The following is a 25,779-nucleotide window of genomic DNA, read 5'->3' as shown; positions in this document are numbered from 1 at the left end:
CAACAAATGGTCAGAGGCTTCTTTCTGCCACCCTGGCACAGGCTTTCCCCAGAGGCTGAGCAGTCTGATAACCAGATAATTCCAACACACTCTCCAGTCCCCTTTTTTTGAAATGGGAACCATCACCCCTGTTTGCCAGTCCACAAGTGTTGTTCTCAACCTCCATCCAACATTGAAGAGTACTGTGAAATTCCAATTCAAATAAACTTTATTGGCATGACAGTTCAGAAACCTATAGCACAGAAAGTTGTTCATATTGACAGATGAGCAGTAAATATACAATGATATGCAAATATAAATTACAATATGATAAATAATAATTATACTCAGTTCATCTCATGAGCACAGAGGAGCTGTCCATTACATATGGAAGGGATGGGTCTAATAAATAGTGTGGTCAGCTGTGATACTGTTACATACAGACTCAGAAACTACAGAGCTTGTTTCCCTTCCTGTCTGGCAACAGTCAACACCTTAATACTGCAGATTTACTCTTCTCCTACATAGATATGGCAGTTTCAAAACATCCTGAGGATAAACTCAGGATATTTTGTTTATTTTTTTGTCTACCTGTCTGTCTCCCTGTCTACATGTCTCTTTCCCTGTGTGCAACCCAGGTACTCAGACCTCTCCAGTCCATCCAGGATTCTGGTGTACTCAAGATGAGCCTGGAAGAACCTGCTCCTGTAATTCAGGTTGGATCTGATGTAGTTCAGGTAGTCTGGAGCTCCGGGACAGACCACATTATCAGCCAGGACCACCGACCCCTGGGCCAGGAGACTGTAGTCCTGCAAGGATGGGGGGTGGGATTTTAAGGTCACAGGTCAGAACATACAGTGGATTTGCGGATCAGAGATCAGTCTGAAGTCATTACCTCCAGCAATCTGATGTCCGGCAAGTAGCAGTCCTTCCAGTGGTCGAGGAAAACAAAGTCAAACGTCTGGATCCCAAACATTTTGGCCATCCTGGGAATGAGGTCAGCTGATTTGCCTTCCAGCACACACACCTGCCAGAGTGACATGTGTAATCAATAAATACACCCATAACTACTTTAATCTAAAGATTTCTTCACTGTGGATGTGTGCAGCCATTGTCCCACAAGAAATCAGACTTTGTTGCAGGAAACAAGTGGATGCTTTAACTGTTGGCTTCAACCCCTAAGAGAGATACAGGTAATACACCAGGTTCTGCCTCCAGGTTTTGAAAACAGTCCCTTTGAGTTCTGTGTCTTTCCCTTTTGCATTTGATGATGAGCATGGGCACATCCACAGTTAAAGTTCTTAAGGGCAAACAGGTCAGACCAGGTCCTCAGATAATGGAGGCTGAAGCCATAGGGGGTAAAAAAGATCTTGGATCACTTTAGTACAGCTGTAGCTGGTCTCTTTGCTACTAAGAAACAGGTCATGGTCCTGCTTTGGACATGGGTGTGATGGGACCTCAGATGGCAGAGGGCCACCTGTGCGCCTCCTCTCCCTTCATCCTCCTGAACTACTTCTCCAGAGAGACCGGGTGGAACAGGTCAGCCTCATCCTGGTGGGACCTAGTCCACCACAGGTGATCTGGTTCTCAGGGATCACAAGCCTCTTTCAAGGACAACTTTGGGAGCTTCATGTTCATTGGAACCTGCTGTCTCTGGTCCACAGAACTCTTCCATCCTTTTACAGTGACTAGTTATTTGGCCCTGTCAGGGACCCAGTCTGTGATTAACTCTTCAGGGACCTGGGCCCTATCAGTAGGTCAGTGTCCTTCAGTCCCCTCCAGATAGGTGGAGTCACATCCTGCAGTTTCTCCGGGAAATGTTGAAGGTCCCCTTCAGCTGACATGAGTCTGGATTCCTGTTTCGAACCATGTGTCCTCTCTGCTTCCTGTGAGGTAAACCAAGTGATCATCCATCTGTTTGATACCTGGGCCTACGGTCTGTGAGACCAGCTGGGCTGTGGTACTGGCTAATTCCTGGATCATATTCAGAGTTTATTATTGTTAGGTTAGTTTTATCGGAGAATGTGTGAGTGAAGACCCCTGACCCCTGACCTCTGACCTTGTCCTGCAGTCCTGCGTGTTGGATGACCTGACGCGCCACGCAAGCGCACTCTGGGTTCATCTCTACAGTAATCAGCCTTGTTGCTTGGGGCAACAGCCTGGTGATGCGGACAGCAGAGTAACCGCAGTACGTCCCCAACTCCAGCACGGTGGATGGAGACGTTTCCATGACTACGGAATCCAAGATGGCTCCTGGGAGACAGACAGAGTGACGTGATTAACATGCAATTAACGGAATACATCTATGTGTATTTGTGTGTGTGTGTGTGTGTGTGCGTGTGCGTGTGTGTCTGTGTGTGTGTGTGCGTACGTGTACCTTTCTCATCTCCTATGTTCATCGCCCACTCTGTGTGTTTACAGAAGTGATCGATGGCTGTGATGACACTGTCTGGATCTCCTCTGACTGCATTTATACTGACTGCCTGCAGGAGGCGCTGAGAGACAGACAGGTCAGAGAGAGAGAGACAGGTCAGAGAGAGAGACAGGTCAGAGAGACAGACAGGTCAGAGAGAGACAGACAGGTCCGAGAGAGAGACAGGTCAGAGAGAGAGCGACAGTTGAGAGACAGAGACAGGCGAACTGACAGAGAGGTATTCAGAGGTCACCTGAGGTCGTGTTTTGCGTGTCAGGAAGTTCAGGGTCATCTCCAACACAAAGTCGTACCACAGCAGAGCCAAAGTGGAGTTAGACTGAAGCAACCAGGGAATCATGCAACGACACACGTACAGACCGACCAGGACCGCCAACACTGTGAGCACAGACATCCTGAGAGACAGACAGGCAGACAGAGAGTCACCATCGAACTGTCCTGTGGGGGTCCAGTCCAGGATCTTGTCCGCAGGACAAGCAGTATCTTCAAAGACCGTGGAGAGCTGGCCAACAACATGGCCTTCATACCACTAGACCCCCCACACTAGAGTTCACCAAGTCTCCTGCACAGTCCCCGAACCAGGACACCAACCCTGAGACGTCTGATCCTTCAAACAATATCTATAAACTGTTAATGTGACTGTTGAAAGAATGAGCTTAGAGATTTTAACACCTTCTGCCCCCGGATAGCAGGAACTGACTTGGCCCCCGTACAGTTCATCACTGTATGATTAGCCGGGACATGTAACGTGGGTGGTCAGACCAAAACTCTGTAAAGCTAAAGATGGACAAGAGTCATGTCTCCTCCGCTGGACCTGATCCAGGTTCTGGGACACTCATTCATAACCTTATACCCCATATTTGAGACCATCAGCACAACACAAATTAATCATTTGGCCCCAACTCTGCACACAAGAAGAAGACTTTTGCGTGCACCCTGGGGAGTCTGAAACAGTAATTAAAACTATAACGAGTAGTAGCTGCTATAAAATAATCCTGTTTAATAACAGTACCAGAGCTCTGACTGCCCTGAGCAAGATCTTCTCCTCTAAAGTAATTCACACTCTGATAGAAATGATCTTATCTGTAATAATTATAATTCACTGGGTGAATAAGTCCATAAGTTATGTCTTACAGTGTGACAGAATGACAGTATTACAGTATCAGTACCAGCTGCTGTTATGATGGTCTTCGTTTCCTATGTAGGTTCCCTCCTCTTCCTCTTCTCCTTTTTCTTCAGTCCTGTCTTGTCTGTCTGTCTTGTCTGTCTGTCTGTCTGTCTGTCTGTCTGTCTGTCTTGTCTGTCTGTCTGTCTGTCTGTCTGTCTGTCTGTCTGTCTGTCTGTCTTTCTGTCTGTCTGTCTGTCTGTTGTGTTGTGTGTCTCTGAGTTAAACTGATATCCTTGTAAATCTGAACTACAGTGAAGTGCTGATCAGCAGCTCATTTTAATCCTGTTTCAGCCAATCAGCTTCTTAATCCCTGGCCTGTCTGTCTGTTTTGCTCCACCCTTGGGTGGCTGTATGTGGTGTACAACCCTCCACCACTGACTCAAATCAACCTCAGATGACACTTTCAAAACAAGTCCATGAAGTTTATTAACATGAATATTCAAAAGAACCAGGAAGCCCTGACCCAGACTGAGAGGCAGGAGGACCAGTCCCCACACAGAGACCTCACACCTCTGACGCTGGCACAGCAGCCGTTAGCCACGTGATCACCTGAGAGGCAGCACCTGGGCAGAGCTCCAGAGAGGACGGGAGGGGAGCAGGTAGCTCTGTGACACCTGTGTCTCTGTGCATGGCCTCTGTAAACACAGGTTCATGGGTTTAAACATTTCAAAGTCAGTGAAGTTGAAGTTTATTCATCTTATTCAAATAAAACAGTTCAAATTTAGAAACATTTTGTATTTAGAGTGAACTAATACCAACAGATTATATTTTGATATAACAGTAATTTGTTTATTTATTTTTAATACAAATTCATGTGTCATGTAGGCCTATTTATTGTTTATCATGTTTGTTTTTTTAATTGTTTATCATGTTTGTTTTTTATTGGTTTGTTTGTTTTTTTAGTTTGATGACCTTGTTGACTCCCTCTGTGTTTGTTTGTATAATAGATTAGGATAAATACCGATGGAGGGCACTTGCCGGGGGCGCCGTGCGGTGACGTCAGTGACGGTGCGGTGGATATCTACTTCAGGACGCACCGCAGGAGCGGAGCTCAGCGGAGCGGCAACATGGCTGCGGACTACTGGGAGCCAGAACAACCCATGATTCTGTCACACTGAACGGAGCCAAAAATAGCCCGGGACAGACCGGGACCAACCTTCCCGGTGAGTAACAGTTAGTGCTGAGCCCGGTTTGACCGGAAAACCGTTTTATTAGGACTGACGGAGCCGTTAATGGAGCGACTGCCTCAGAGATTAACCCGCTCCGCCTCCGCTGGTATTTATAACACGGACAGCGATTCAGCGCAGCAAGTAGACGGGTCCCTCTGCACACACACACATAAACATGTCGAGAGAGAACACAGAACACAGAACATAGACAGTACCACAGATAGAACACAGAACACAGAACATAGACAGTACCACAGATAGAACACAGAACATAGACAGTACCAGAGAGAGAACACAGAACACAGAACATAGACAGTACCAGAGAGAGAACACAGAACATAGACAGTTTCAGAGATAGAACACAGAACGTAGACAGTTTTAGAGATAGAACACAGAACATAGACAGTTTTAGAGATAGAACACAGAACGTAGACAGTTTCAGAGATAGAACACAGAACGTAGACAGTTTTAGAGATAGAACACAGAACGTAGACAGTACCACAGATAGAACACAGAACGTAGACAGTTTTAGAGATAGAACACAGAACATAGACAGTACCACAGATAGAACACAGAACGTAGACAGTACCGCAGAGGACCAGAGGGATGATATCAACAGTAGCTGTTAGCTGCTGTTAGCTGGGGGCTAAACAGAAACAGTCGTGTAGCTTAATTGTTTATGTTGAGTTGAATTGACCAACATGTACCATGATGTCACGACATCAGATTGTGATGTAATACACCTCTCAGGTGTTAACATGATTCGGTGCACAGACACTGTAAACACACCTGTCACCTGCACAGCGCAGTGCTATTACATCAGAAACACTGCGGCTACACTGTGAGTGAGCTACAGCTCCAGAATAAGTTTCAAACACACACAATCACTGACTGACGCGTTTCACATGGAGGCACTTTACAGGCTCTGTGATCACATCAGTCCCGGCAGATTTTCTTTCCATAGCTAGTGTCGTGTAGCTGGTTTGCTGTGTCGTCATTAAGAATAAGACATACCTGAACTGAGGACGAAGAGGTGTGAGAGGGAGAACGGCACCACACGTAAAACAGCTGCACTTGTTTTGCTATGGTAGTGCAATATTTGTTAGTAATTCAGTTTTCCTCTGGGTCTTCTACTGCAGGCATCACATATTGAGGCTCTCTGAATTACTGTTCGAGCCGCAGTGTGTAACAACCGTCACTGCCTGATCCCTACATGAGTTCACCGTGTGTGTGTGAGGGGAGTGGCTAAGTCACACAGTGGAATGAAGCAGAGGAGAGAAACACCACAGTAAATGAGAGTAGAACACAGTGAGACTCAAGCTGAGCTGAACGACTGGGGGGGCAGGCAGGACTGTTTCCATCTGGTCTTGAGAACAGGAGGAAGACTATGGTTCTATTTAGTGACCTGTTAGGTGGTGAAGCAGAACAGTTGATGAATCCCTGTGATGCTCCTCTTGTGTGAGTGCGTGTTGCTCTTCTGTCAACATAACTTTATTAACACTGAACAAAGTTCCTCCTCCTCTCAAGTGTCCGAAATACTGGACACTTTATGTGATGTTTTATGTTGGTGTTCCAACCTTTATTTCCTTTATTTACCTGTCCAGGTGTGGAATCCAGGCTGGCTGCCCCGCCCCCCTCAGCGTCACGCCCTCCTCTGCCCCCCCGGCCCCCACTCATGGAGAGGATGAGGAAGATCAAACGGCAGCTGTCACTCACTCTGGGGAGGGGCGGGGCCGGGGGAGGGGAAAGGACACTGAATGACACCATCAACCAGGAAGTGACATCACACAGTGACTCAGGTAACACATAGACACTTTCAGGTGTGATCTGCAGGTTTGATTTGAGAAGACATCAAATCAAAACTGTGATTGCTGATCTAGAATAAAGTTTGTCTTATATGACTAAGCCAGACACCATTTATGTGAGTGTATATTCTCGAGGCTAGGAAGTGAGTTCAGTGGCTGGATCAGAGACCGTCAGGAATGTGTTGAAGGCCCCCCCAAAAGAAACAAAAAAAAAACACCTTGGTCTGATAAAGTATGAGTGTCAGTCATCTTCAGTCTAATGCAGAAATAATGCCACACTATGACCAACAACTTCATCATGAAGAACCTTCAAGATGTAGAACCTGCTTCAGCTGCAGCTCAGAGAAGCAAGTTGTGATTGGACAGAGCTTCATTATTAATACTGATATGCTCTTGAGCAAGGCACTGAAGCCCAGACTGCTCCAATAGATCAGACACATATCAGACTGGTTGTGCTGGTTTTGCTGAGGGCTGGATCTGTGTGAACTGTCAGTGTCAATAAAGTTTAATTTAAAGCATAAAAGCATCAGGGTTGATGGTTTGATTCCTTACAGACAGAAACTTCCTGCCTGACTCCTCCTTCTGATCTGGGGTCACCTTTCTTCTTCTTCTTCTTCTTCTTCTCAGAGGTGTCTCTTCGTTCTTCTTCTGGTGGTTTGACGGTTCGAGGTTCTTCTTCTTCTGTTCAGTCTCTCCTTCAGTCGTACAGCAGCTCGCTGAGGAAACCGCGAGGCCTTGGACGCAGCCTGAGCTCCTACCTGAACCACACCAACAGACTGGGTAATAATGATGATAATATTAATAATGATAATGATAATAATCATGAATAACACATCTTTATTTAAAGGTTGCACAAAATAAAACAAAATAACTGACCGACCAGTACGTGATCTGTACTACAGCCTCACCAACAGATTGTTTATTGATACTGTAACTCTGTAGTATTTCTACATGAAACAACTGTCAGAGGATGAAATTTGTCCCTTGTCTGATTGTAGTCTCACTGAATTCAGTTTAAATAGTAGGTAAATGCGCGTGTATATGTGTATTTATACATACACTACACACACGTATTTGTCATTAATGATACTGTGTATTATTCAGACTCAGTGCAGTGACCAGGTGTATATTTTCAGAAATTGTCCATGAAGATGTGAAGATGAGTTCAGATGGAGAAAGTGATCCAGCTTCTTCTTCAGATGACGTCCAGAGTCCAGTCAGAGTCAGGCTGAGGAACAAGAAGATCTCTACTGAGGTACACAAACACACATGTACACAAACACATACATGTATACACAAACACATAGAGTAACACACACAGACTTTGTTTGACAGTGACTTACACAGCAGGTAAATAGACTTAAGCACAGGGCGGTAAATAACTGTTAGTACTGTGAATGGTTAAAGTCAGTGGGGATGTAAACCCTGTGCACTGACTGCCAGGCTGCATTCTTCTTCGTTGCTATATAAGTGACAAATGGACTCTCACTTATACTTAATTTCTTGTCTGTCTGTTTCCTGTCTGACTGTTTCCTGTCTGTCTTGTTTCGCATTGTGTTTTAGGACATTAATAAACGTCTCTCGTTACCGGCTGACATTCGTCTTCCTGATGATTACTTGGAGAAGTTTAATCTGATTGGTCCAGCTCTGTTTGAGCAGCCAATCAGCAGAAGGCTGCGTAGAGTATCTCTGGTATGTCTGCCTGCTTCTCCTCTTCCTGTTTTACTCTGTTGTAATTGTCATCCTTTTATGTAGAATGTTGATTATTAGGGTTCTAACCCTGAAGCATCATGAGTCTGACCCACAAATACCGAAAATGTGTCCCTGATTGAAATGTGATTTGAGTCGGACTAATGGTGGCGCTACGCTAACAGTATCCTCCCCCCATCTCCTTCTAAACTGACTGTATGAAATTTGTTGATATCTTATTTCATTTTCATGGTATTGTCCTGTGGTCAATAACCAATACTTCTTTTTTTTGAAAGTGGGCTTTGTTTTTTGACGATTGAAGGCTCCTTCATTACTTTAACATTAAGTTAAATATATATTTGTATAATTCATCTTCTTCATGCACTTTGCAGTAAAATGAGTCATTATTTATTCAGTGTGTTATTTGCAGAGGCCTGACATTGGTAGACTAATGACTGGATATGTCTGTCTGTCTGTCTGTCTCTCTCTCTCTCTGTATGTGTCTCTCTCTGTCTGCAGTCAGAGATTGGTTTTGGGAAACTGGAGACATACATAAAACTGGACAAACTGGGAGAGGTGAGGACACACCAGTTGTGTTGTTTATTTGTTTTCATCTCAAGGTGTTTAATTAAGTTTCAAAGTCAACTTTATTGTCAGTTCTGTCAAATGTGACAAGTACTAAACAAAACAACAAAAGTTTGAAAGTACTAGAATTTGAGTTGGTCAGTGGGGACAAAAGCAGAACACAGATCACAACAAAACTGCTGGAGGTGATGTAGCTGGTCAGGGTCAAGGTCGGGGTCACAGTTAGGGTTAGGGTCAGGGTTAGCTGTCAGTGGTGCCTCAGTGGAAGGAGCATTTGATGAGTGCTGGGGCTCTCACTCTCTCTAGGAGTAGAGATGCTGCTGGGCTTTATTGGCCTGATGGTCCTCAGTGAAGAACACACTCCACAGCAGCACCATCGATGCTCAGTGAGGCTTCTCCAGAACAGTCTCCTTTGTTTTGCTTGTTTCCATGTTTGTACCAGGTGTCCAGTTGGTACATTTAATTTCTGCTGTGTTGCTGATGAAACCCACCACAGTTGTTTCATCAGCAAGTTTGATGAAGTGGTTGGGACAGGTGCACAGTCGTGGTCCGTGGGGTGGAGAGCAGGGACTGAGCTTCCCTGCGGTTCCTTGTCTGACCACAGAGCTAGCCTTTCTATGCAATTCAGTTCTGTTCATAGAATTATAATATTTATCTATATAAAATCAATGATGATGAAACAGACAAGTGACTCTTACCTGTCTGTTTCACCTGTCTCCCTCTGACCTGTCTCTCACCTGTCTCACCTGTCTCCCTCTCACCTGTCCCTCATCTGTCTCACCTGTCTCTCATCTGTCTCCCTCTCACATGTCTCTTATCTTTCTCTCACCTGTTCATCACCTATCTCCCTCTCACCTTTCTCTCTGTAGGGGACCTATGCTACAGTGTATAAAGGTCGCAGTAAACTGACTGAAAACCTTGTAGCTCTGAAGGAAATTCGACTGGAACATGAAGAAGGAGCTCCATGTACTGCCATCAGAGAAGGTACTGCAGTACTGATACAGTACAGATACTACAGTACTGATACTGCAAGACTAATACTGCACTACAGTACTGATACTACAGAACTGATACAACAATATTAATACTGCACTATGGTACTGTACTGCAGTACTGATACTACAATAATAATACTGCATTACAGGACTGTACTGCAGTACTGATACTGTAGTCCGTAGTAGTAAGAGTAGTATGTAGTATATAGAATATCGTAATTCACAGATATTTCTGTGTACTCCTTGCTACTAGTTGAAAGCACATTGACTGTGGATTATGTCTGGAAATTGTTGAAGACCTACTCAGGTAAAGAGCAGTCCACCGAGCAAGGCCACAGACAAGGTGTATCTAACATAGCACTGTATCTATGTGTTTGAAACCCATTCCTGGGGTCTCCTACATAGGTAAAAAGCATCATTATACAAGAAGGCAAAGAACTCTGGCTGATCTCTAAACCCTCTCATACATGTGTCTCCTTGTCTGCTGCTCTATGGAACTGCCAGTAACCAGTTAACAAAGCAGATTTCGTTTCCGGCTATGCTAATCAGCTATTCCTTGCGCTGTGGTGCTCACTGAGACTTGGATCAAACCTGAAAACACTGCAACCCGAGCTCCACCTTCCAATAACCACACATTCTCTCATACTTCCCGGCTGTCTGGCTGAGGACAGACACTCCTCATACGAGCACCATGCTGTTATGGTGACCGCCCCGGTAAAAGTCTCTTTGGTTGTCATCTACCCTCCACCAGGACAACAAGGTGATTTTTGCGGATGAGCTAGACACACTGTTGTCTTATATTCCTGACCATGGCTGTCCACTACTCATCCTAGGTGATATGAACATCCACTTAGACAAACCAAGCTCCTCTGATTCCCTGTCACTCATACATTCTTTTGACTCTAAACATGTCTGCAGTGATCCAACTCACAAAGCTGGTAAAGTGCTCGATCTTATTCTTATCCAACATTGTACTTTCTAACAGTCATGCCTCTGCACCTCTCTGACCACTACTTCATTTACTTCACTCTTTGTCTCCCTGATCTGCCATCCATCCACCACCTCAGGTGTCATTCCACCGAAACTTCTACAACTTTTTTCCCACCCACTTTCCTCAGTACTGACCTCAGCTCTACTTTCTACTACCACGTTTTCATCATTAGAGGTCAATGATGCCACAGAGTCTCTCTGCTCTGCTCTGAGCTCGTCCCTGGATATTCTGTGTCCTGTATCCACTAAACCTGCCCGCTCTAACCTGCCTCACCCATGGTTGAGTGATACCATTCAAAAACTGTGTACAAATGTCAGAGCTGAGAGAAAATGGTGCAAACCAGTGACTCAGCTGACCTCAAGGGCTATTAGTCATTCCTAGTCTCCTTCTCATCCAACATCAGTGCTGCCAAAACCTCTTTCTACAATAAGATCAACAGTAACACAGACACTTGGAAACTATTTTCCACTAAAAACATTCCTTTAAAACCGTACTCAATTCTACACCACCTCCACCAGACACAAACCTCTTGGTTGATATCTTTGCCTCTACCTTCTTGGAAAAGGTGGTGACCATCAGTAGTCAATTCTCTGAACCTCCCAGAGACAACCTGCCTCTGCTGATTAAAGCCACACTGCTCTTCACAGCACTCTCATGTCCCTCTCTGCCTTGTCCAGTCAGTACCTCACCACCCTCCTCACTCAGCCCTGTAGCTGTAAGTGTCCGAAAAGTCCATTATGCGGTCGTCCTACCACATGTCCTTCCAGGTCTCCTCAGGTGAAAGACACAACTTTCTTCTCATTCAGCCCTCTCACTGAGAACAATGTGTCAAAACTTCTGACCTGTCACTATCCCACTACGTGTGCACTGGATCCTGTTCCCACAAATCTCCTCGAAGCCATATCACCTCCATTGTGCCAGCAGTCACACGTGATAAATGTGTCATGCTATCGACCTGTCTCACCACTTCCATTCTTATCTAAGCGCATAGAAAGGGTGGTTTTTAAGTATGTCTCCAAAATCTTAATAATCTCCTCAATCCAAACCAGTCTGGCTATAACAGCAGCCACTCCACTGAAACGGCCTTGTTGTCTGTGACAGAAGCCCCAAGGGCAGCCAGAGCTGCAGGTCAGTCCTCAGTTCTGAGCTTGCTGGACCTCTCAGCAGCCTTTGATACGATGAACCACCACATCTTGCTATCTGTACACTCCAACATGGGCATTTTGGGCAAAGCCCTTTCTTGGTTTGAATCCTGTTTTACTGGATGTTCGTTTCACTGTATCATGGCAGGGAAAATGTGCATAGCCCATCCCCACCCAACTGAAGTGCCCCAAGGATTTGTTTTGGGACCCTTCCTCTTTTCTTTATATTCACTCCCTTCTTGGGTCCAATTATCCACCCACATGGCTTCTTGTACCACTGCTACACCAACTACACCCAGCTATACCTGTCATTCCACCCACAAAACCCCGCTGATTCTCCGTGGATCTCAGCTTGTCTGTCTGACATATCCTTATTCAATTCAATTCAATTTTATTTGTATAGCGCCAAATCATAATATAAATTATAGAGAGAGAGAGAGAGAGCCCAGTGCATCATGGGAATCCCCCAGCAGTCTAGCTCTATAGCAGCATAACTAAGGGATGGGTCAGGACATACCCGAGTCAGCCCTAACTATAAGCTTTACTAAACAGGACAGTTTTAAGCCTGATCTTAAAGGTAGAGAGGGGGTCTGCCTCCTGAACCCACACTGGGAGCTGGTTCCACAGGAGAGGAGCCTGATAGCTGAAGGCTCTGCCCCCCATTCTACTCTTACAAACTCTGGGAACCACAAGTAGACCTGCATTTAGAGAGCAAAGTGTCCTATTGGGAAAATAGGGAACTATAAGCTCTCCAAGGTACAATGGTGCCTGACCATTAATGGCTTTGTAGGTGAGGAGGAGGATTTTAAATTCTATCCTGGAGTTTACAGGGAGCCAATGCAGAGAGGCTAACACAGGAGAGATGTGATCTCGTGTCCTAGTTCCTGTCAGTACTCGTGCTGCCGCATTTTGGATCAATTGGAGGCTTTTTACTTAATTTTTGGGACGTCCTGACAATAAAGAGTTACAGTAGTCCAGTCTTGAGGTAACAAATGCATGAACTAGTTTTTCAGCTTCCTTTAGACATAGAATGGGTCTGATTTTAGCAATATTGTGCAGGTGGAAGAAGGCTGTCCTAGAGACTTGCTTTATATGTGAAGTAAAGGACAAGTCCTGGTCAAAAATGACACCAAGGTTTCTGACTGTAGCACTGGAGGCCAAGGTGATGTCATCCAGAGTCAGTATATTATCACATAGTGTATCTCTGAGGTGTTTTGGGCCAATTACAATAACTTCAGTTTTGTCTGAGTTTAAGAGTAAGAAATTACTGGTCATCCAGGTTTTTATGTCCTTAAGACTCACCTGAAGCTTGGCTACCTGGTTAGTCTCACCTGGCTTCATGGATAAGTACAGCTGGGTGTCATCTGCGTAACAATGGAAATTTATCTGGTGCCTCCTAATAATGTTTCCTAGAGGAAGCATACATAGAGTGAAAAGTATTGGCCCTAGCACCGAACCTTGTGGAACTTCATGACTGACTTTTGTGATGATAGAAGAGTCATTATTAACATGAACAGACTGGAGTCTATCTGACAGATATGACTTAAACCAGCTTAGTGCGGTTCCTTTAGTGCCGACCATATGCTCTACTCTCTGTAATAAAATCTTATGATCGATGGTGTCAAATGCAGCACAAAGATCTAGTAGGACAAGTATAGAGACAAGTCCATTGTCTGAGGCTATGAGGAGATCATTGGTAACCTTAACCAGAGCTGTTTCTGTGCTGTGATGGACTCTAAAACCTGACTGAAAATCTTCAAACAAACCATTCCTGTGCAGATAATCACATAACTGGTTTGCAACGACCTTCTCAAGGATTTTGGAAATAAAGGGGAGGTTGGATATAGGTCTATAATTGGCTAAAACATCTGGATCGAGAGTAGGCTCTTTAAGTAGAGCTTTAATTACTGCAACTTTAAAAGCCTGCGGTACATAACCAGTTGATAAAGATAAGTTAATCAGACTTGATATAGAGGTGTCGATTAAAGGAGAAACTTCTTTGAACAGCCTTGTTGGAAGGAGGTCCCCTACTGCATTGATACACGGCAGTGGGCTAAATACCAATGGGATTCTTTCTTTAAATTTGCTAATGGTATTGTCAGAGAGACACCTGCTGTAATGGACTTTTTTCCCAGATGCTGTGTAGTGACTGAAAACTCAAATGTTAACAGAAAATGGTCAGATAAAAGAGGGTGTCTGGGAAATACTGTTAGATATTCAATGTCAATCCCATAAGTCAGAACCAGATCAAGGGTGTGGTTAAAAGAGTGAGTGGGTTCATTAACATGCTGAGAGAAGCCAATTGAGTCTAATAATGAATTAAATGCATGACTCAGGCTGTCACTTTAAACATCTACATGAATGTTAAAATCACCGACTATGATGACTTTATCTGTGCTGAGAACTAACTCAGATAAAAAGTCTGAGAACTCAGATAAGAACTCAGAGTACGGGGCAGGTGGACGATATACAGTAACTAGTAGGACTGGTTTTTGTGTTTTCCAGTTTGGGTGTGACAGACTAAGAATAAGGCTTTCAAATGAATTATCATTAACCTCAGGTTTAGGATGTATTAATAAATTGGAGTGATAAATGGCTGCCACCCCTCCTCCTCGGCCTGTGCTTCGAGGGATATGAACGTTAACATGAGTGGGGGGTGTTGATTCATTCAGACTAACATATTCATCCTGCTGCAGCCACGTTTCAGTCAGACAGAGCAGATCAATGTGATGATCAGTTATCAGATCATTGACTAGTAGAGATTTAGATGAGAGTGATCTGATATTCAATAATCCACATTTAATTTTCCTGTTATTTGGTTCTGGAATAACAGTTGTGTTCATTTTTATTAGGTTTTCATGTCTAACTGCTCCTCTGTTCACTTTTGATTTATTACATTTAAATTTAGGTGGTCGGGGGACAGACACAGTTTTTAGGGGGTGAATGGCAGCGACTGCTCTAAGAGGCGCAGAGAAGAGTGTAAGACTGCGGCTCTGCCTCCTGGTCTCAACTCTGGCTTTCTAATAAACTCAGTGATGTTTCTAGATAAGAGAGCAGCTCCATCCAGCGTGGGATGTATGGCGTCTCGTCTAATTTATGCAGCCAAAATAGCTTTTTTTCTCTAAAGAAGGGCAGCTCAGTCAAAGAGGGCAAATGGGCTGTTGCCCGGGCCCCTCTTTAGCCTTGCCCTGTGCACATCAATGCTAACAATGCATTAAAAGTTTCTCTCTCTGTGCTTGCATTTTACCATTTTTTTCCCTCAATCAAGATACTGCTATGTACACGGGAACTCCGTGTCCGTACCGGAAATTTGTTTTCAAAATAAAAGCCCCTCTAATCAAAAGACATAAGCTTAAGACAGGTGAAAATAATACAATAACTGTAACAAAATGATATTTCAGCAGGGTTATGTCCTCTCTAACCTGAAAACATGAATTGAGTTTCTTACAGTAAATGTAAATGTACTACAGTATCAATAGTACTACTGTGGTGTATGTGTGTATATTCAACCGTGTGTTTATTAATGTGTGTTTTCTCCTTCAGTGTCTCTGTTGAAGGATTTGAAACATGCCAACATTGTCACGCTGCATGACATCATCCACACGCAGAAATCCCTCACATTGGTGTTTGAGTACCTGGTGAGATGCACACACACACACACACACACACACACACACACACACAATTTTTGCGTTAATCATGTGTTAATGTGTGTGTTTGTTGTGTGTTTCAGGACAAAGATCTGAAACAGTACCTGGATGACTGTGGAAACATGATCCATGTTCACAATGTCAAAGTGAGTCAGTACAACTGGTACTACTAATACTACTGTACAGATACTGCTAGTACTACTGATACTGTGTATTTGGATCTGAAATCATTTTATTTACTGATTCATTGATTTTATTTCCACAGTGTAACCAGACAGAGTGACGAGTGCTGCTGAGCACCAGGTGGGCGACTGGTAGAGCTAATTATCACAGCTGTGAGCAGCACGGTGCATCACGTGATCGGATTCACATCACATTCACCTTCGCCATGATTTTATCTGACACTTGTTTATATGTGACATGTTAAGGTGAAAAAGATTCTGACCCAAAGTTTTTCAGTGAAACTCCTCATCTACAATCTGGAAAACCAGTCACAGAGCAGGCCCCGCCCTCAGCCCTGTGTGTGGTGTGTATTTACACCACGCCTCATCTCTGAGGTGAGTAGTGGACGGCCATGTTCAGGAGTAGAAGACAACAGTGTGTAGCTCATTCACTGAAACACATAGATGTCCTGGTGACGGTCGATGACAGCCAGAGAGACTGTTACCATAGCAGGAATGGTCTCAGTGAAGACTAGAAGCTGAAGGTTTGCTGGTTAGCAGTGACAGGAATGAAATCAACTATGTAAACTACAGACTGACTGTTCCAACCATAGACTGTAAATAAAGATGGGCGTAGCCTCTGTGACGTCATCCACAGGTTTCTGAAGAGTGATTTTGAAGCTCAGACTGAGCTACTCCACCATCGCCGTCTTCCCAGTGCCTGACTCCACTGAACTCCCAGCTAATCAAAAGATGGACAAAGAGGTGGGACACGTGTGGAGACTTTGGTACATGTCCTCGTATGGTCTTAGATGTTGCTGCTTGGGTCCAACAGAGAAGAAGTCATGTGGGAGAGGGTGTTGGCCGGAGGTTAGACAGATTTCTCATGGATCCAGCCCATGGTCCCATAGCAGAAATGTGCTTTGGACCCCAGAGAGGTCAGGACCAGCTCTGGTGTTACGGGACTTAAACTGTGCTACCAGGTGAGCTAGCATGGGCGCGTCAAAAATAAATGGAGATAGGCGTGGTTCTGTGACGGAAGAAAGTGCGGTGAGGGGGTGTGTGTTTGCCACAAGAGAATTCAGTCATGGCAAAAACCTGGCTGCATTAGAGAGCAGGAGCCATGGTTAGGTGAGGGGTGGTGGTGAAATCTCATCGTTTTACTTGTGTAGCGGGTGTCGAGGGATCAGGGCGGGGCCTGCTCTGTGACTGGTTTTTCAGATTGTAGATGAGTAGTTTTAATGAAAAACTTTGAGTCTGAATTTTTTTTTTGCTTTAACATGTCACAAGTGTCAGATAAAATCATGGCAGCTGTGAATGTGATGTGAATCCGATCACGTGATGCACCGTGCTGCTCACAGCTGTGATAATGAACTCTACCAGTCGCCCACCTGGCGCTCATCTTCACACGTCACTCTGTTACACTGTGGAAATAAAATCAGTCAATCATTAAATATTGAAATATGATTGCAGTTCCAGCCAGACCACATCTGAGCTGGAGGTCTGATCCACTAACAAAAACATATATGAGGACCCCGGGAGGATGCTCTGCCTGAGAAGTTGACTGTAATGACTGAACAGTTGACTTGTCAGTGTTTGTACGGGTTTTTCTCTCTCAGCTCTTTGTTGTCCAGTTTGTAGGCTGTGTTCGTTAAGTTTACCAATAACTTTTCTCTGAATTGAATAGTTTTTTCTCTCTCAGCTCTTTCTTTTCCAGTTGCTGCGAGGTTTGTCATACTGTCACCGCAGGAAAGTTCTCCATCGAGACCTGAAACCCCAGAACCTGCTGATCAACGAGCGAGGAGAACTTAAACTGGCAGACTTTGGTGAGTCCATCATGTTCAGATTTGTCATTTCCACATAAATGCTTGACAAGCACAGGAAATAAAGAACCTCAGTGTAGCATAGAACAGACACACAAACATCCCACCAGGATCAACTTTTCTTCTCTCGCAGCAAACTTTACATTTTGGTGGAACAGTTCTTAAATTTTCATGATTGAACCATGAAAAACCTGTCAGGGGTGATGTTCGAGTGCTGATGCTGCTACAATAACAACAAGTGAAGTCCCTTTGCAGATAGAGCAGCAGCTAACACTTTGTATTATAACTAATAACACACTAACCCCTGTGTTGTTCCTACTCAAACATTCACAGTGTAGCTGGAACAGTGTGTGAACTTTCGACTAATGACAAATGAATGAATAAGTTTAAGATCCTCCTGATCACAGTCAAAGCCCTCTGTGGCACAAGCTTATATGTCTGAACTTATAACACTGTCCTGTGGATCAAAATCACTCAGATCATCTGTCCCATGGCCCAGGATCAAAATAAAGGGGGACCATGCTTTTGCTATTTTAGGTCCATCATTATGGCAAAGCCTCAACCTCACTGTCTAAGGTGGTGGTGTTGTAAGATTGGAATTTTTTCATGTTAGTTTTCTTTGTTTTCTAAGGTTTTTTTTGGTTTACTATTACTATACATTGTACCCGCTGTATAAAGTTTATTATTATTAATCCCCAGACCTCTTCAGCTAGGCTCCAGACTTCTACAACTTGGATCCCAATGGATCCAAAAGTGATGAATGAGCTTACTGCACGTTACTTTGGACAGATGAATGTAACGCAATGATGTCACTCAGGTGTTGTAAACACAGGGATGATGTCACTCAGGTGCTGTGTGTGTTTTAGGTTTGGCTCGAGCGAAGTCGATCCCCACAAAGACGTACTCTAATGAGGTGGTGACGCTGTGGTACCGACCACCGGACATCCTGCTGGGCAGCACTGACTACTCCACTCATATCGACATGTGGTCAGTACTATTACTGCAGGATACTGTAGTATACTGTAGTACAACTACAGTAGGTTGACAAGATACTGTGACCAACTGTCAACCATAATTTTTCGTCAGTGATGAAAACCACCTGAGGCTCAGGTGGTTTACAGCCATCAGACAAACTGATCCGTCTGCCTCTGTCTTTCTGTCTTTCTGTCTGTCTGTCTGTCTGTCTGTCTGTCTGTCTCTCTCTCTAAACTATTTGTCTGTCTGTCTCTCTGTCTTCAGGGGTGTTGGTTGTATCTTCTATGAGATGTCCACAGGTCGTCCTCTGTTTCCTGGTTCCACAGTGGAGGAGGAGCTTCACTTCATCTTCAAGCTGCTCGGTGAGAACCAATCACTTTCTGGTATTTGTGTATTTGTGCCTTTGTGTATACTTTATGTATTTGCTGTGTGTTTTGTATGCAGGTACTCCCACAGAGCAAAGCTGGCCTGGGATCAGCTCTAATGAGGAGTTTGTGACGTACAACTACCCTCAGTACAGAGCAGAGCAACTGAGTAACCACACCCCCAGGTACAGTACTACACGCAGGTACACAGCAGTACTACAATGATGACGCTCTGACTCTGAGCAGTCGCCTCCACTGATATTGCTTCCACTTAGATTATTTTAATGTGTGAGATACAATGATGTGACCATAACCATTTTATTAAAGGCTCAATGCACCAGATAATAGTGTGTGTGTGTGTGTGTGTGTGTGTGTGTGTGTGTGTGTGTGTGTGTGTGTGTGTGTGTGTGGTGTTTAGGCTCAGCAGTGAAGGAGTGGAACTATTGTCAAAGTTCTTGCAGGTCAGTAAATGTGTGACAAACAGGACGTGACGTCATATCATAGAAAGTAAATAGTGGCATTAAAGTTCTAATTGAAACTTTAAACTGTAGTTTGAAGGGAAGAAGAGAATCTCTGCAATTGAGTCGTTGAATCATCGTTATTTCAGTAACCTTGGAAACAGAGTGATGTCACTTCCTGACAGTAAGTTTAAATATGATCTTTGACTCCAAAGTTAGGTGGTGTCACTGCTTACTGTGACATCACAAAGTCACTGTGTTTTTTTTTTTTCAGCGACATCTATCTTCAGTCTGCCAGAGATTCAGCTGGAAAAAGAAGCAAGACCGACACCAACACCTGACCCAGGTAAAACGAAATGACAGACTGACCACAGAGTCACCATCAGACCTCAATCATAACTAGAAACAGAAACAGGACTACAGGTCTCATCAGCCTGAGGCAGCTGCTGAGGACAGGAGGACGAGAGAGATCAGGCTGGACCAGGGGCCCCTGAAGGGAAAACTGCGATGGCCCCTAAAGTCAAAGCATATACGAGACAGAAAGCACAAACATGAAGGCAAACATATGCAAGTAGAGGAAACACATACAAATAGGAGTGGTGCAGCAGAAGTTCTCCAAACATGATGGGCTCCAGTTGGATAAACTGTGACTAACTGATAGTTTGAAGCTTCATTAACAATGACTTCACCTTAATTAAGGCTTGTTTTCAAATATCTCGTCAGTTTATGCAAATACTGAGCTGGTGAAACAATTTCTTCATACGGTTCATTAATAGCTGTTCTGGAGCTTTTGATCATATCACAAAGTTCATTGTCCATGACAATAGTGTAAGTCCATCAGTGGAGGAAATCATGTGATATGACTGAAAGCTCCAGAACAGCTCCTCAGTGGAAGAGTAAAGTTTGAATCTAACATGAAGCTGTTTGTTGATGTAATGATTTAAAATAAAACCCTAACCCTAACCCTTTTGTCCGTTCAGCAAACAGTCCGACAAGGAGGAGGAGTCTGCTCTTCTGACAGCCCCAGGGCGGAGTCTGTGCCAGTGGTTTCACAGGAGGCGGGATCTGTTATTCTGACATCATCTGGTGGTGGGGTCTGCCACAGGACAGACAAAGGGAAACTGAAAGGACAGGAAGTGATTTTTTTTCTAGAGGAGGAAATGCTGCTGAGGACCAGGAGGTAAAACATAAGATGAAGGAAACTAAGCAGAGAAGAAGAAGAGGCCAAGTGACACAATAATTAATCACAGCAGCCATCTGACCAATCATAGAACAGGACAGTTTCACCTCAGTACGTGAAGAGATGAGTGACTGATTTAAAGCTAACTGAACATATGTCTTCCATTTTCACTGCACAGATTAAAAACTTAAAAGACTCTAAATAGGATCCTGGAAAAGGTGGAATTAAATGATGAAGATTTGTTGTCACAGAAACACATGGAAACAGTCTGGTGTTACCTGTGCAAACACCTGCAGTGTCTGAACTATTTGAACTATTTGAGTTAACCCTGTTTCACGTTGACAGAGAAACATCAGTGATGTCATATTAACAATATGACATCAGTGATTCAGATTGATGACGTCACAGGTGACAAATGTTTGTGTGACTCTCTTCACGTTTTTTAAAAGTAATAGAAACACATCAGTGAACAGGTAGGTCTGTAATAAGTTAATACCTTAAATTATGGCTACATTTGTTTTAAAAGCATCAGAGTTTATCATCAGGTCAGGTTGGAAATGCTGCAGACCAAGTGATTTTCACCCGTTTTACATTTAGAACTGAGTGTAAACTGTAAATAACAACTGTATCTGGAGTAAGGGAGAGAGTAGGTTTCATTTTAAATTATTTTCACAATATATGCTGACGAAGAACGTTATTAAAATGTAGCTTTTCAAAATTTAAAGAACTTTATAATCTGTATTTCTGCAATATTACAGTGCTAAGATTACAGTACAGTGTCTACAGTACGATACAGTGTTGTTATAAAATGGACTGAAACTGACTGTTCAAACAAATCTGCAGAACGCAGGAAGTGACTCTTATTCTGAAAGTATTTATAACTGGTTTCTGCTGTTCTGCGTGTGTATTGTACACTCAGTCTGATACTGTATTACTGTTAATATAATTACCAATGTTGCAAAAATACAGTAATACTTTAAATATTACACAGTAATATTATACAGCTTCAGTGAACAGCTGTGAGTCAGAGCAGCTGTTTTCTCTCTGTGTTGTTTATTACAGATACATTTATTTCAACAGGATTCATACATTAACTTATTTTTATTTTTATTGTTGATTAATAGGTTTTTTGTCACTGAGACTGTCAGAGAGGACAATGTGATGTAACAAGGGTGTGAGTGATATCAGCATCCTCTCCTCAGTGAACCACATGATATCTCAATGGGTCTGATTGGCTGGGTAGAGTAGTTCTCTGTTTGTCTCTGCAAAGAACGACCTGATGCTTCACAAACAAACAAAACTTTGGTCATATAATAAGTTTAACTTCAAAGACACCTGACGTTTTTGTGTCAGAGCCGAGGCAATGAGCTGACAGTACGGCTGGGTATCGTTTGGATTTTAGCAACTCTGATTCTGCTTATCTGTTCGGCTCTGAACAATTCTTGATTCCATTTCCTTGAGGGTCAGGGTCAAAAATGTGACTTGCTTATTTCACAGAAATAGCTCTTATTTTTACCTTGACTTGACCATGAAAAAAACAAAAAACTTTTTTAATTCACTGTAGTGTAGCTGTAACCCGCTTAGATTACAACATGGCAACAGTCTAAAAACCAACTTACAGTTCAGGCAGCTGCAGCCATGTGGGTGTTGACAAGAGAGAAGTAGGAGCGTCTGTGCATGGTGCTCAGTGCAGTTACATAATTACAACCACACCAATTAACAAACATACGAAACTCAAAGCCTGTGACAACAGTGTGATGTGACAGTGAGGTAATGGTCTTGAGTAATGCTGTCACAAGTCAGGACAATCCAACAAACTTCACCCCAGGTGAACAGGCTGTGTCATCCGTCAGTACAAACACTGTAAAGACACCTGTCACCTGCACAGCGCAGTGCTATTACGCCAGACATACCAAGGCTACACCGGGAGTGAACTGAAATTAGTTTCAAAAACACACAAGCACTGACTGAAGCGTTTCACATGGAAGCTCCAACAATTTACAGGAGCACCAGCCCAGGCAGGAGATGCCTCACAGCGGCTAGCATCTCAGTGTTCTGACTGAATCTGTGTGTGTGTGCTCTGTAACTGTGATGATGTCGGTCCCTTCAGTTGTGTATCTGCTTCAAACAGAAAGGGTAACTCAGCTGGCAGCGTAAATTTAAAACAGTACAGTATTAGCACAAATTTGACACAGTTTACTAAAGTAACAGTTTTTTAACAATTCAATCGCATAGAGCTATTTAGCTGTGTCTTTGGTAAGAATAAGAAGTTAATCAATTGTCACATACCTGAACTGAGGATGAGGAGGCATGAGAGGGAGAGGGAGGATGGCACAATGTGTCAAACAGGTACACTCATGTCCAAGTATTGAAATGCCAGTGAGAGAAACTGGTAAGTAGAATCAAAATTTCTTGATGATCCCTTTGGAATTGGAAGTTTGAACCTGTTCATGAGGCCCAGTGCTATTTGGCAGCCAGTATTTAGACTTTCTGTCACATCTGTGATGATGTCATTGGAAATTCCAGACGTTTTGGAATTGAAGACATTTTTGCTCGTCCTTTCAATTTAGATCCAAACTCAAACAGATTTAAAATATGGTTTTAATTTTAGGCAGAACAGACAGTTTTTTGTGTTTTTATGTAAAACTGACAGAAATTGTGTCTGTGTGGAAACAAACTGTAAAACATTTTAAACTGACTGAGAGCCTCAGGAAGTTTTAACCTCACCGTCCAGGTGTCAGTGGGTGTGGCTTGTCTGCGGTTCATCAGTTGTGGATAGTTTTTCCTTCAGATTCTTGTTCCTTAAGACAAAATTGAGTTTTTCTTTGAAAAACCTTTTGAGTATGTTTTTGAGTCACAAGCATTGTTTTATTTCTAAGGTTTCTAAGATGTGAAGAACTATTAGCAATAGTAAAGTATTGATCAGAAGACAATAATGATTGATCAGTGTTAATACCAGTGTGTTTGACACACAGGAATCTGGGGCTTTAATCTGCTGTAAAAATGTAACAATATGTACATTTGTATGTGAGAGGTTAGAAATATAAAATATATAAAGAGAACACATTACAATAATTTTTGTTGTCTTACTGAATATCAGTGGATCAACTTGATGATGATCAGCAGAATCTCTACAAATATAACATCATAAATAATTTGTATCAATTTTAAAACAGCAATCAGAATAAAAATACAAGAAAATTTCCAAAGTGTTAAATATAAGACAGAAACTGTCACAGTATTTGTGTTTAATATTTTAAATGATTTAGGTCTGCTTAGAGTTTTTAGAGTCTGTTGCTCATCATGATTTTTTTAAAATAAAAATCCACTGACATTCAAGTGCACAAAACAAAAAGTGGAGAAGAGAAATGCAGTAAATCTGAGTTCAAGTGTTTTCTTTGTTTCTGTGAATCAAACGGACACTCCAAGTCACAGTGTTTGTTAATGAATGACTGTTGAATGTAACTACAAAGTGTTGATGTGGTCAGTAGTATAAACTTGACTGAGTTTACAGTAATAATGTGTACAGATTTATTGATAATTAGAGATAATCAGAGTTTTTAATCTGCACGCTGCAGTGTCGTGTTGTTCTTAAGCTGCTGTTGAACTGCAGAGAAAACAGTATTTAGATCTGAAACTAGATCAGTTCTCTTCAGAGGGTGCCTGAATGATTCAGACCAGTCAATAGACCTAGTCCAGGAGCTGGTTGGTTGTATCTGCTGGATGGAAACTCACTGAGGAATTTAAAGAGTTAAAACCAGCAGTTATTCTGAAACAAATAAAACTCCAGTCTTATGACTTTAGGTTTAAACGGGCAGCTGTTACACACCAGACTTTCTCATCTGTTACATTAGCTCTTTAGTGTCCATAAACAAAAGCTTGAATTATCAATATGATTGAATTTTAGATATTTGGATGTTGGTGTCAATACGATAACACTATCAGTACATACGCTTTAATGTAAACATTGATTATCAAAAAAATATCAAATCAGAGAATAAGGATCAAACCATAATCCTAAATACAGTTTCATTTCACTCACTGTGAAGAAATAACAGATTAAAAACCATCACAATTTAGATTTGAAAAGAAGCAGAAACGGGATTCATGAGTGGTTTGTTTATTCAGGGTTAGATGTGTCTTCTTTAGAATAAATCAGACTCTAATGAACTGTGGGGAAATGTATTTGATGTTCGCATGGATCCAGATGCTGTTTTCTCTGATTTTGTAAATTAACCAACATGCTTTGTTTTGGTTGATAACATACCAAAGTTCTCTGCAATATACTGCACTGCATGATGGGATTCTTCCAGATAACTTCTATGCTGTTTATTCTTTGAATATTCTTCCATCTTCCACAAAGCAGTGCGACGTATCTGATGCTATAACTGATCTGCACACTTGAAATACCAGTCAAAGTATGGAAGTTAAAGTATATTCTGTTACTGTGTACAATTATGTTTACTACATGTATTCTGGATACAGTTACAGTATAAAAATGTACATTAAAATTCTTTATTTATTCTCAATGTTGGTTGTTTATGTTTGTGTTAATCAAACACCTGGTCATTTGATTTTAAGAGTGGCTGTAATGCAGCCTCTTTTAACCTAAAAATAATTTACTGTCATGTACCAGGACTGATCTCAAGTCTGAACCTCCTCTCCAACAATGGTCTTCCAACACGAAACACAACTGCTGAAGTCCCAATAAGTAAAAAAAAAAAAATCAAACAAAAAAAACCACTCTGTAAACAGATGGTTATTCACTTGAATGCTTCAGCAGTGTGTCGTTCTTGTTTAAGCATGCTGAATAGAATATACGTATGCCTCAGCAGATTGCAGTCTTAACAGAAATGATTTATTTACAGGCAGGAATAGACACTACAGTCTAAATGACAAGCAAAAACGCTTGTGTCCATTAATCTAAACAAAAAAAGAAAAGGGTTAAAGTTGGGGTTGGGTTAGGAGGAAGGGTTTGATCCTGACCCCTGTTGGAGCCAAGAGGTACACGGGCCCTAGATCCCAAGTACTTTCACAACGACCACCTCTAAGTCTGCCGTAGTGCACCACAGTCCATCCGTCTCTGGAGTCACTCATGTTTGAGTGCTTGTTCTGTCTCTGGTAGTGACTTTGTTACATATTACTAACAACAAAAAAGAATGAAACTTATTTTCCTAAAATGTACCTGTAATTGGTTTAAAAGGAAACAAATG

At 42.6% G+C, this 25,779-nt stretch overlaps 2 protein-coding genes and 1 long non-coding RNA gene across 3 annotated transcripts; 1 reads left to right on the top strand and 2 right to left on the bottom strand.

The window, feature by feature from the left end:
- Window positions 1-190: 190 nt before the first annotated feature.
- comta (catechol-O-methyltransferase a) lies at window positions 191-3,917 on the bottom strand. The gene is made up of 6 exons (XM_071477512.1): window positions 3,580-3,917; window positions 2,646-2,805; window positions 2,357-2,474; window positions 2,039-2,232; window positions 875-1,006; window positions 191-788 (listed from the first exon to the last, which is right to left on the bottom strand). Exons 2-6 carry the CDS (start codon window positions 2,802-2,804, stop codon window positions 567-569), a joined length of 825 nt encoding a protein of 274 aa, XP_071333613.1. The 5' UTR covers window position 2,805; window positions 3,580-3,917; the 3' UTR covers window positions 191-566.
- A 62-nt stretch (window positions 3,918-3,979) lies between these two features.
- Window positions 3,980-4,676, bottom strand: LOC139621194 (uncharacterized). Its single transcript, XR_011690945.1, has 2 exons — window positions 4,540-4,676; window positions 3,980-4,213 (listed from the first exon to the last, which is right to left on the bottom strand). It is a non-coding gene; the product is annotated as an uncharacterized lncRNA (long non-coding RNA).
- Window positions 4,614-25,095, top strand: cdk16 (cyclin dependent kinase 16). Its single transcript, XM_071477511.1, has 17 exons — window positions 4,614-4,741; window positions 6,352-6,546; window positions 7,180-7,332; window positions 7,689-7,807; window positions 8,116-8,244; window positions 8,761-8,817; window positions 9,696-9,810; window positions 15,498-15,592; window positions 15,688-15,750; window positions 17,468-17,591; window positions 18,455-18,575; window positions 18,828-18,925; window positions 19,008-19,113; window positions 19,347-19,389; window positions 19,480-19,570; window positions 19,661-19,732; window positions 20,367-25,095. Exons 2-17 carry the CDS (start codon window positions 6,423-6,425, stop codon window positions 20,402-20,404), a joined length of 1,548 nt encoding a protein of 515 aa, XP_071333612.1. The 5' UTR covers window positions 4,614-4,741; window positions 6,352-6,422; the 3' UTR covers window positions 20,405-25,095.
- Window positions 25,096-25,779: the final 684 nt, after the last annotated feature.

This window comes from Trachinotus anak, unplaced genomic scaffold (genome assembly GCF_046630095.1).
Source record: "Trachinotus anak isolate AG129_WGS33_773 ecotype Australia unplaced genomic scaffold, CSIRO_AGI_Tana_v1 ptg000004l, whole genome shotgun sequence".
NCBI lineage: Eukaryota > Metazoa > Chordata > Actinopteri > Carangiformes > Carangidae > Trachinotus > Trachinotus anak.
The sequence above is the reverse complement of the archived record's forward strand: the minus strand, read 5'-3'. Positions and strand labels throughout refer to the sequence as shown.